The following is a 12,579-nucleotide window of genomic DNA, read 5'->3' as shown; positions in this document are numbered from 1 at the left end:
TCTACAAATATATTATTTATTTAATTAATTTTTTTCGCAATAAAATAATATTAAAAATTAGATGAAATTATAAAAATATTCAGATTCTAAAAATTTTTATAAAAATTTATATAGTAATTTTTTATAAAAATTAAATATTAGTTTTGATATTTTTTTATTAAATTTTGAGGATATTAAATTATTTAAGATATTAAAAATTATTTTTTGTTAATAAAATATTTTATTTCTATATGTGTATTTTATATATATTTTATTTCTATTTTAAATAAATCCATGTATTCTTTTTTTTTTAATATGTATTATTATTTTTTATTCACTCGATAAGTATTTATATGATATTGTAAAATATCTATATATTACATATGATTTTATAATAAATTTTATAATAAAAAATAAAGATATAACTATAAAAATAGAAAATTCTTTGATTTATTATGTGCTAAAAATAAAAAAATCTGTTAATAATAATACTGTCTGAACATTATAATATAAGTATTGTAATATATAAAATAAAAGGAAGAAACATATTTTTAATTTACAAATATAATCAAACACATTTAATTTATCAAAATAAATTAACGAATTTTATGTAGTTACAAAATATTCTCATAGAAAATTGATCGAATGAAAAAAAGTAACAATACTAAAAAAATGGATATTAAAGATAAAGATAAATGGATTTAATTAAAATAGAAATAAAATAATCAATATATTATTAACAAAAAATAATTTTTAATGTCTTAGATATCTGTTTAAAATATATTATAAAAAGAAGATATCAAAATGAATACTTAATTTTATAAAAAATTATTTTAATTATTTTACTATAAAATCTTAAAATGTCTAAATACTATGATGCAATAAGTTGTGCAAAATAATTGAGGTTTTATTTAATTTTAATATTATTTTATTATATCAAATTAATTAAATAAATTATTAAATTATAAATAAATTAAATAAATAACATATTTTTAAAATAGATACAATAAATCTATTGAAAAAATAATTTTAAATTTATTTTTTTTATAATAAATTTATAATAAACTTATATCTAGTATAATAAATTTATTGAAAAAAATTTAAATTCATTTTTTAAAAATTTAAAAAGTTATTTTATTTTTTTATAATCAATGAAATTGTAGTTAAACATATGTGTCCGAATCTTTTTATTATTATCTACTATCTATAAATTTTGCAAAAAAATTGATAATTTCTTTTCAGTATAACAATTTTAGATATTTTTTTAAATAAATTTTAATTTTTTTTCATAATATTTTAACTTACAAAAGTATAAATATTATATATAAAGATAAATCATTTATTAATTGAAATTTTAATTGTATATGATTTATTCTTCCGAAAAGAATATTACAAAATATTGTTTGTTTATATAAATCAATGTTCTCGATCTCCATAATTTGTTTCGGTGAACTATTATATGACATATTGCTTAATCAATATTCTATTGTTATTTAGCACAATTTTAAAAAAAAAAATAGAAAGGATTTTTCTTTTTGAAACAAGGAAGTTTCATTGTTTAAATTTAAATTTTTTATTGCATCAATTTTATTTTTTCGTCTATAGTTTTGTTGATTAAGATCTGATAATAGATTAATAAATAGATCGTTTTCATTCAATTATGCAAATATATATATATATTTGTACTTTAATATCTATAGAATCATTTAGTTACTTTTTCTTATAATTCAATAATTAGAACATATTATATTATATGATTGAAAAAGGCAGAGCTGAGTTTTACTTGTTTTTATTTAATAGATTTCATAATGAAGTTATGATATAATTTTTTGTCTGTTTCTTTTAGACAAAATTATTTTTTTAATTAAAATTGTATTGATTTTCAAGAATTTGAAGAAATTCAAAGCAACAAACGATTAACAATTTGAAGAATATATAAAGAATATATGAATGATTAATATATGAATATTTCTCTTTTTCATTAATGAATTAATAAATCATATATTTATTATATATTTTCTAATTGCTTTTATTTTCTGATATTAAAAAATAATATTGCAATAATTTTTTCTATTAGGCTGTCACTGATTCTATTATTAATTCACAATTATTTGACTTGTAATTTATGTATAATAATTATTTTAATAAACATTTTTTTATTCTTAACAATTATTATTTTACAATTTTTTGAAAAAGTAACGAATTAATGTCAAGTTAAAAGAAATGTTTCAAAAATGAAATATTAAATATATATTATATAGATATATAATATAGATATTATAATTTAAATAATTTTCAAAATATTTTTTTTAATTTGATATTAATTTTTTCAAAACATTATGTTTTCAAAACAAATGTTTTATTTTTCTTCTTATAATAAATCGATTACTCATTAAAACTGTTGCTGTATAAAATAATATGAATAAATGGCATGATTATAAAACTTAAAATTAGTAATAAAAAATAATATTTGTTGCAATGTTATTAATATTGGAACTCAAAAAAACATTTCACGAATTTTTTATCCACATTTTCTATATTGTTTAAAAAATTTTATTATAAATGATATTAGAAACAAAAATAAAAAGGATTTGGAAGTTAATAAAACAATGAAAAATAATAAATGTCAATTTTATAACAATTAGTTTTATAATATCAATTTAATAATTCATTGTTTTCATATAATCGTTGATAGTTAACATAATATCTTAACTTTAATAATTATTAGCGCTGTTTAATTTTTGCAAATAGAGAATAAAGATAAGTATTAAACTTGAAGTTTTAAACTTGAAAAGAATACATTAGATATAGTTTATATATTGCAAAAAATTTCTCAATCATATGTATGTAATTCATTCAAAGATTTACGAATGATATAAGAAATTATATATGATATGATATAAAAAATAATTGACTTTTAAAATATTTAAAAAATTATAAATTTCCATTTTTGAAGAATATAACAAAAAATCAAAAAATATCATGATTTAATATTTGAAAATTTAGAGAAAATATTATACGTAGTTTCGTTTATATTAAGTAATTGTCAAGATTTATACAAAGATGAATTTCAAAATTTACTTCATACCAAAGTTTCATACCAAAATTCATTTCATTTTATTAAAAAGAAAATAACATCGAATGTAAATTATAAAAGAAAATTCAAAAGTATTGATCAAGAGCACTTAAATTTGCAAATCAACTTTTGTCTTTTGAATTTTTTTCATATTTAAACCAAAATTTGATATGTATATTTTGTTTTTCTACTCTAATCAAATATTACTAAAAGTAAAAAATTGTTAAAATCAAAAATATCAATTCCATAATTAACGATTATTTGAAAATTGTTAAACCAATTATTATAAAATTTAGTAATTTTTTTTGCAGAAAGATAAAAAATAATAACTTTCGAATTTTTTTATTTATGTTATTTCTAATATTATTCAAATATTTAAATATTTAAATAAATATTATTCAAATATTTATATAATTTAAATGATCTATTTTTTTCATTATATTTTTATATTTATTATATATATATTATTATATATATATATATTTTATATTTTTTCATTATATTTTTATATTATATTTATTATATTTTATATTAATATTAATTTGATAAAAAAGTTATATTGATTTTTTATTTCTATAAAATAAATAATTTAAAATATTAAAATTTATGATTTAAAAATGTTTTATATTCATAAAATATTTTACTCTTGTCTAAACAATTGTGTAATTAATAAAAATTAAAGAATTATAACAATTACATAAAATATAATAAAACAAAATTTAATAAAAAAAAATTATTTTCAGTTCTTTAAAAGTATTAGATAAAATTAAAGATAACTAATTAAATAAAATACAAATTAAATGCATTTATTCCTGATAAAGACATTTGCGATATTCTTAAAATGTATGTTAATTTATAAATTTTATAATAATTTATAAAATTTAATCAAATTTCGAATATTATTTCGGCATATTAAATTACAAAATATATTATTTAAGGATAAATGATCAAATTATTGATAGTCTTGAAAAATATAAAAAAAAACATTTATAGATTAACATTAGTTTTATAATATTTATATAAAATTCAAATAAATTAAAAATTAGACATATATTATAATTCTAAATTAATCATTTCTATTTAAAAAACTAATATTATTTTTTTAATACTTTCTTTTTTATTTACTAATATTTACATATTTAAATTTGTTGATAATATTATGCGAAATATAAAAGAAAATGAAAAAAAATTTAAAACTATTATTCATTTGAGTAATTATATCGATTGAGTAATTACTGTAAATATAATACACGGTTTTTAGGTCAATAGTTCTTACGGACTTATAATATTCTACTCCGAGTCAACGGTACTGTTTGTTGTAGGAGCTCTCTTAACGGTATATTTGTACAATAATTCTATTATATTTTTCAAAGTTTATCAAGATTTTATTCATTATTAGACATATTTAATAAAAAAAGATAATAATTATTGTTATATTTAAAATCGTTATTATTACTAATTATATTACAAAAATTTTATCAATTTGTTTGAAAATTAATATGTTTAGTATAAATATTTAAATAGTGTACATATGCATTATCAACATTTCCTTGTATTCATTATTTTATAAACATAAAAACATTCAAAACAAACATTTTATACATTTGTATAAATGTATTTTAACAAATAAATACTAAATATTTATTAACATCGGTACTAATTATCGAAGATATTTACAAAATAAATTTAAATTATATTATAATTATAATAAATATGAGAAAAAAATTTCAATCTTTTTTTATAACGAATAAAAAATAAATGAAAGAAAAGTATGTGAAATATTTATTATAAAATATTAAATAAATATTTTAAATAAATATAAAACACAAAGTTACTTAGTTTTTCTCGTAATATCTATTAAATATAGAAATTAGAAAATTGATCGCATAGATAATAAATTCATAATTAATTAGTTTTTCTTGTGTCTTTTATTATATAAATTTTAAAATAGTTTAAAATAGTTTTAAATTATTCAAGTACAAAATTATTGAATTTTATAACTCTATATATATATATATGTGGACACGATTATATCAGATCTAAATTTAACATTTTTTTAAAATAATAATTTAATAAAATAAATTTATGGAAATATATAAATAAATTCACATAAGAATAAATAGAATAATTATTATTTATATTAATCAATATTTTTGTATCATTTTATCATCGATATATATGAATATATATTTACTTCATATTCTTAATTTTATTATTTAGCTACATCAACATATCAAATTAGTTAAAATAAAAAACGAGGAATTAAGAGCTATTTAACAAGTTATTTAACAATTGTTGATTAATTGTTAAAAAATTAAAAACTAAGAGAAATAACATATATATATATTTTTATATATTTCTTTCAATAAAAATTATATATTAATCTTATAATTTATGTGTATTATATTATATTTTCTTCAATTTATATTTCATTTTTAATAAAGTTTGTTTTTGAAATGTTTATTAAAATATAAAAAAATTTTAAGAAATTATTTCAAAATGTAGGAAAAAATTTTAGTGATAAAAATTATTAATGTTAGCAGTTTATATACAATAAAAAATTAAATATTAAATATGAATATTATGAGTGATCAATGTCAGTAAGTGATCGTAATTCTGACGATCTGAGGAATTAAATACGCAAGCGTAAGTATACACGTGCGTTCATCTACCTTGTTCGTCACGTGACTTTAAGTGGATACAGTTATACATTGGCTTTGGAGGGATCCTATGTATTTACTTACATACTTACATACGATTCATCAGCAATGGTGTATTCAGTCAGTATAGCAAGTTGTTGGAAGCATAAACGATTGTGAAATTTTTCAAAGTTTATTCGCGATAACGCTACAATTTTTTAAGTGATTATCAAAAACAATAGTGTATTTATAATTATTTATATTATTTTTTGTTTTGATAAAATTTTTTTTATATTATTTGAAATATCAGATTTTAAATATTAAAAACATCAGATAATCTTTTTTATATCTTATTTTAATACGTACTTTTTTTTAAAAAATTGAACCAATTTAAATTGACGACGATTATATCGTATTGCTTTTTTTAGCGTTTTACCGATTACTGATCAATATTTCATACAAGAAAATGAATTTGCTTGGAATACTATGACTATACTATTATTTGAAGTATTATCAACTATTTTACAAATTAATTATTTTACAAATGTTAAAAATCAAGAAATAATTTTACGAGAATTTATTTTCTTTATTTTATATTCTCGTAAACAATATATTAATTAATAATAAATAAGACATGAAAAAAAATTTCAATTCAAAAAATGTTATATAATAGATATATACATGATAAATATTTGGAATATTATTTTTATATAAATTTAATTTTGTGAAAAAATTAAAAAATATGTATGCAAAATGATTATTTTTTAAATGTTTGAAATATTGTATTAGTTATTGATAGATTTGGATACATTTATTTTATTATTAGTTGTAGAATTAATTGCATCAAGAAGTTATATGTTTTTTTATTAAAAATTCAACAATAATGGAAAAAATCTATTATATTTTTTAAATAAAGTTCGAATTGTATCTTTTATTTGAAATCATAGTTAAATGAAAACAATTTAAATCAATTTCGGAAGTAAATATGATAGTGCGATAAAAAATATTCTTCCTAAGAAAACGAATGATCGAGAATAATTGATGCTGTACTTTGATCGATCATCATGTAGAAAAACAACTGCAGTGCGGTGTATTTGAAGCAAATATTGATTGATTATTATCAGTGTGCAATATAAAAAGTTGGATATGATTAAAAAAATAAATCTCTTGAAAATTATTGGAATAAAATGTTGAGAATTAAATATCATCAAATTAGAAATTTATAAATACTATTATAATTTATGATTTTAAATGGTAAACTATATGATCCATAGCATGATTAACATTTTTAAATCATTGATTAAATTTTTTGAATAAAAAACTTGCTCGCGAAGAATATCTTATGAATCGATATTAATGTTGGAACATGAAGAAACATGCTATTACACTATAATGGAAAAAAAATCACTGCAAATATGAACGAATTTCATGTGAATGCGAAAAGAGATATGCACTTTTAAACATAAACAAATATGAACGAAATTCTAAAATCTTTTTTAAAATTGGTATTGGAAAGGCATAATTTTGAAATTCGATTATTTTTACTTCATTAAGTATGTACTGTTGGAAATTGAAGTTACTTCGAAACGCTTATGTATTTCATACAAGTTTGTTTATTATTATATCATTATTGGTTCGAAATTCAATATAAAATCAATCGATTGTTTTGTTCTATATATTGATTATTAGTAGAAGTAAATTTAAAAAAGAGAAAAATCGATCTGAACCTCATGGTAACGAAAGGTCATTGACACCATTGACGTAACATGTATTCAAGATGAACCACGATTCAACGATTTGTCGTCAATATTTCTACTGTAGTCAACGTAGACATCGTATCAGGTATACTGTCTTATAAAAATTTCTTAACGATTTATTATTACATTACAATTTTTTTATTATCTCCTATTAATTTGATGATTTTCTCTCAAATTAATTTCATATGTTCAATTATAAATTTGAATTTAATTAATTATATAGATAAATAATTATAATTTTTTATGAAATTTTGATATTTATAAATTTTTGTTTATTTATTATTTGATATTTCTTTTCTGAATAAATTCTAATGTAATATTAAAATATGATATCAAATATAAAGTATCAATTATTATATTAATGATTAACTTTTAAAATTTTTATTACTTTTAAATACTTATAATAAAGTTCTAATTTAATTTAACATATGATAGATTTTTAATCTAACATAGATTATGTCAAAAAAAATTATTGATTATTGATATCTTTTCCTTGAGATATCAAGGAAGTTAAGTCCTTGGAACTAGAAAATTTTATGACTAAGACTTCGAAACATCGAATAAAGAAGATAGTGATCATTTCAAAAGAAAAAAAAATTAAATAATCAAACTTAAATCAATATTATTATGAATCTTTTCTAAATATATATAATATATTATGTGATTTATCATATTTATTTATCAATCTTGGTCATATTTCAGAAATTCTCTTTGTCAAAAAGAATTACTATGATATTTATTATTTATAGTATATACTAATATTATTAGCGTATATATTATGAATTATTATTGGTAGATTCATTAGAGTATATTTTTTGCTCTGATTACATTTTACATTGCAAAGTACATATAAATAGAAAAATAAATTCATGTATAATTATTCATGCATATATCAAATTTATTAAAATTCTGATACGTATATATTTTTATATCTCTTTTTAATTTTCAATATATTAATATAAAATATTGTCAATAGAAACTTTCTATTAAAAAAATAAGTTGCTTATTTTAAATGAATTATTAATCCATTCGTTTTTTTTATAATAATATATTGGTATAAGTAACAATACATTTTATTATATAATTTTTATTATTTCATTTTTTAATTAGATTTTAGATTTTAATAATCAGACTTAATAATAATAATCAAATAAAAATAAAAAGCCACAACTTTTTATCCTTTTTTCGTTTATTGTAACAACGGATCAATCATATTAATAAATAAATTATTAAATTTAAACTTATCATTGTCAAATTGAAATATACATATAATCTCACAATTTCAGAGAAATAAGTTTTATTTCGATTGATCATTGACTTACGTTTGCATTTAATTTTAAGAATGCTATTGTTTGAATTTTTGCAATTAAAGAATCATGATGTACACTGCATTTTGTTTTTTTGCGTAGTGAATTTAATGTAATGTGAAGTATTATAATATATTTGGATATTCATAGATATATATATATTATCATTATATATATATATATATATATATATATATATATTATAACATAATGTCACTATCGCGCTGAATTTACTATTCGCGTGTTTCTAATCTCATGTATTATTAACGTATACCACTAAGCATTAGAAGTAGTCATTAGAAGTGGTCAGTTTATTGATTAATCGATAAAACATTCCGTTTTTGTCCTTGGAGTTTCAAGACTCAAGAATTCGCGACTAACTTTTAGATTTTTGACTTTGAAATTCCTATTATCTTAACAAATCAAATTCAATTAGCATATATAATGATAATTAGATATTTTTTTATTATTTATAATATAAATTCTAAAATATAATTATATATATTTAAAGTATTTATATTATATTCAGTATTTTTTTTATAAATAATAAATTTAAAAAAAAATAGAAAAGACAAACTGCAATATGAGAATAATTTATAATGTAACAAATAATGGTATTCATGAAATATCATTACAATGTCAATATTTTCTAAATTGATATTTATATTTTTGTCATATTTTATAACAATTTTCAAGACAAATTCAATGATTTATTACATAGTATATTAAGAATGTTATAATATATAGTAGGATATTTTTAAATTCTAGAGTTATAACTTTTAAATTTAAAAATATTAGTTGATATTATTTATTAAATTATAGGCAATTGAAAAGTTATTGGAATGTTGAAAATTTTGGAATATTAATATATCTATCAAAATTGTGTTTCAAGATTTTTAGACTCGAAACCTTTTTTTTTGTTTATAATACAATATTGCGACATTTATAAAAAAGTTTATAAAAAAGTTAAAATCGATATTGCACAAACTTTATTTTTAATGAAGAGAAAGAATAAAATAACATTGAAAAAAAGAATTATTTATATTTTTATTCATAATAAAATAAAAATAAATTTTATTTCTAATAAAATAAGAGTTTTAAAAAAATTATTTTGACCATCTTTTTTCAAATTAAGTTTGAAAAGTTTTTATTATATTTCAACATTCAATTATATCGGTGCAATATTACATTAAAATATATATTTAAATAGATATAAAACAATAAAAATAAATATGACTTTTAAAAATTGTTCATTGAATAGAAAATATAAGAAAAATTATTTAATTTGTAACTTAATTTAATATCAAATAATGTTAATAATGAAATAAATATTTATAAATTTATTTTTTGTATTGGAAAAATTTAATTTCTAATGATTTTCTATAATTCTATACTATTTTTTTTTATTCAAATATGATAATGAATTTTTAATGTCCTGATTCTTAATATTTTTTAATATAGGAAAATTCTGTAAACGATATTTTTCTCTTTATTTTATATGAAAAATATTCATTAAATTCTATGTATTTCTTCGAAATTCTACTAAAAATACTATTAAATTTATACGATTGAATCCTAAAAATTTTTTAATTTTAAAGTTAATAATATTTTAATAATATTTTTTTAAATATTTTTCAATTATAGAAAAAAAATAAATTATATTTATTTAATAAATTATTTTAAAAAGAATAAGATCTACTTTTTATAGAATATGATTTTAAATATTCAAGATTAAGATGAAAATTGATAAAAATTGATAAAAATTGCAATTATTAAATTGTTACAAAAACATTTAGAGATTTATATAATATATATATATTGGTAATAAAAGCTTATAATTGATATTTTGTATATCAACTTTTGCGTTTTTTTTAATTTTTAAAATCGATTTTAGATATTTCATAAATATATTAAAAATCTGTATAATAAAATAAAAAAAACAGCGAGTTTTTTGCAAAATGAAATTTCCAATATTTTTAATGCATTAAGATCAATTATTAAAATTTTCAAAAATTTCTAAAACAAGAAAAATTCTCATAATTTTGTTCATTATTAAAAACTCAACATATATTTTAATTCATTATATTGAATTCATATATATTATATATATATATATATAAATTTTTATATTTTATATAATTATTATATATATATAAATTTTATAATGTATATTTTAAAATATGTGTGTGTGTGTGTGTGTGCATGCGTGTGTGTGTATTATTAAATTATAATAGATTATTAAATTCGTCTGGATAGTTACTAACATTAATGTAAAAAAAAAGTATCAATTAAAAAAAAATTATGATATTGTTATTATTTTTCATAACGATAGTAAATCTAAAAAATGGTTTTGACTCACTTTTTCTTTTTTTTTTTAAATCTATTAATTGAAAAAATGCTGAAACTTAATAGTATGAACATTCTCTATTCATTTTAGATGAATATAAAAATGATTAAAAATCATTAATATTCATCTTAATCCAACAATTGACAAAATGACACGTAATAAGAATTTATCCGGAATATATATCATCTTCATATGTATATATATATATATATATAAAATCTTCATATATAAGTTATTTATATATTTATGTATATTTATGTACATATATATATTTACTAACTTTCTGTATTCTCTATGCAAAACAAGATCGAATTGCATCTTTAAATTCAACTGAAATCATATATTTTTTTAAATATTTGTTTTTTTAGTTCATAATAATGATTTTGATCATTCTTTATTTTTCATCAAAATCACTGCATTGCTTTTATTTATTGTAATTTTTGTAATTTATTGTGTTTTTCTCATCTATTATATCTAATTTACAATTTATTTTATATTTATAAATAATATTTATATTATATATTATATATTGTAATATTATTATTTTTATACATATCACGTATAATGAAAAAATGATTATAAAGTCTATAAAATTTAAATGTATAATATATAATTGTAAAATTATATAATTTAATGATTATATAATGTATTAATTCAAATTATTATAATTTGATTTAACTTAAAATGAAAATTTAAAAATAATATTTAAATATTCAAACATATTCAAACATTCTGTAGTAAAATTATATAAATATTCTATAATAAACCTTATATTCAATGTTATCCTGTAATTGAATTATGATAGTCTTTCATTTGTAACAACACAATTTCTATTGATTATAAATTTTCTTTGGTAAAAATATGATACAATTACGTTTGTCCCAATTTTACAATAAATAGGAATTTAAATTAAAAATCGATAAGATTTTTAATTTTAATTTTATAATAATAATAATAATCAAAAGTAATTATCCACTCGATAAAATATTCTTTTTTATAGAATATGTGAAAGGCAAAGAGATGTTGATAGAAATGAAGATAGAGGAGAGGACGAGGATGAGGATGCTAATCCATTGGGAAAATGGCCACATGCCCTTAGTCCAGCTTTAGCATGTCTTAGTTGCACCCTTGGTCTTTTTAATATAAGTAGATTTTCTATTCTCAGTATACAATTTGGAGGTATGTATAGACATTACTACGTAGTTCTATAAAGTTTTTAATTTTTATCATATTTTGTACTATTTTCTTTTCAGCAAATTTCATTGTACAATTTTTAATTTTATCTTTGATATTGGGTATTCCACTTTTGACGTTACATGTATGTCTCGGTCAAAGATTGGCTGCTGGATCTGTAAATATGTGGAAAATTTCACCTGTTTTTCAGGGTGTTGGAATAGCTCTTCTAATTGCACAAGCTTTTATTGGTATTTACAGTGTTGTTGGCATATCTTGGATGTTCGTATACTTTAGGTAT

The 12,579-nt window shown here is 17.1% G+C and overlaps 1 protein-coding gene across 4 annotated transcripts in view; it reads left to right on the top strand.

Annotated features, from left to right (window-relative positions):
- LOC108003534 (sodium-dependent transporter bedraggled) overlaps positions 1-12,579 on the top strand; it is a 29,403-nt gene that overhangs the window by 9,821 nt on the left and 7,003 nt on the right. For all 4 annotated transcript variants that reach the window (XM_062075262.1, XM_017065812.3, XM_017065813.3 and 1 more), the window contains exons 4-5: positions 12,106-12,284; positions 12,359-12,575. In XM_062075262.1, the coding sequence (XP_061931246.1) occupies positions 12,106-12,284; positions 12,359-12,575 (396 nt within the window). The remainder of the gene's footprint in view (positions 1-12,105; positions 12,285-12,358; positions 12,576-12,579) is intronic.

This window comes from Apis cerana, linkage group LG1, assembly GCF_029169275.1.
Source record: "Apis cerana isolate GH-2021 linkage group LG1, AcerK_1.0, whole genome shotgun sequence".
Lineage (NCBI taxonomy): Eukaryota > Metazoa > Arthropoda > Insecta > Hymenoptera > Apidae > Apis > Apis cerana.
The sequence above is the reverse complement of the archived record's forward strand: the minus strand, read 5'-3'. Positions and strand labels throughout refer to the sequence as shown.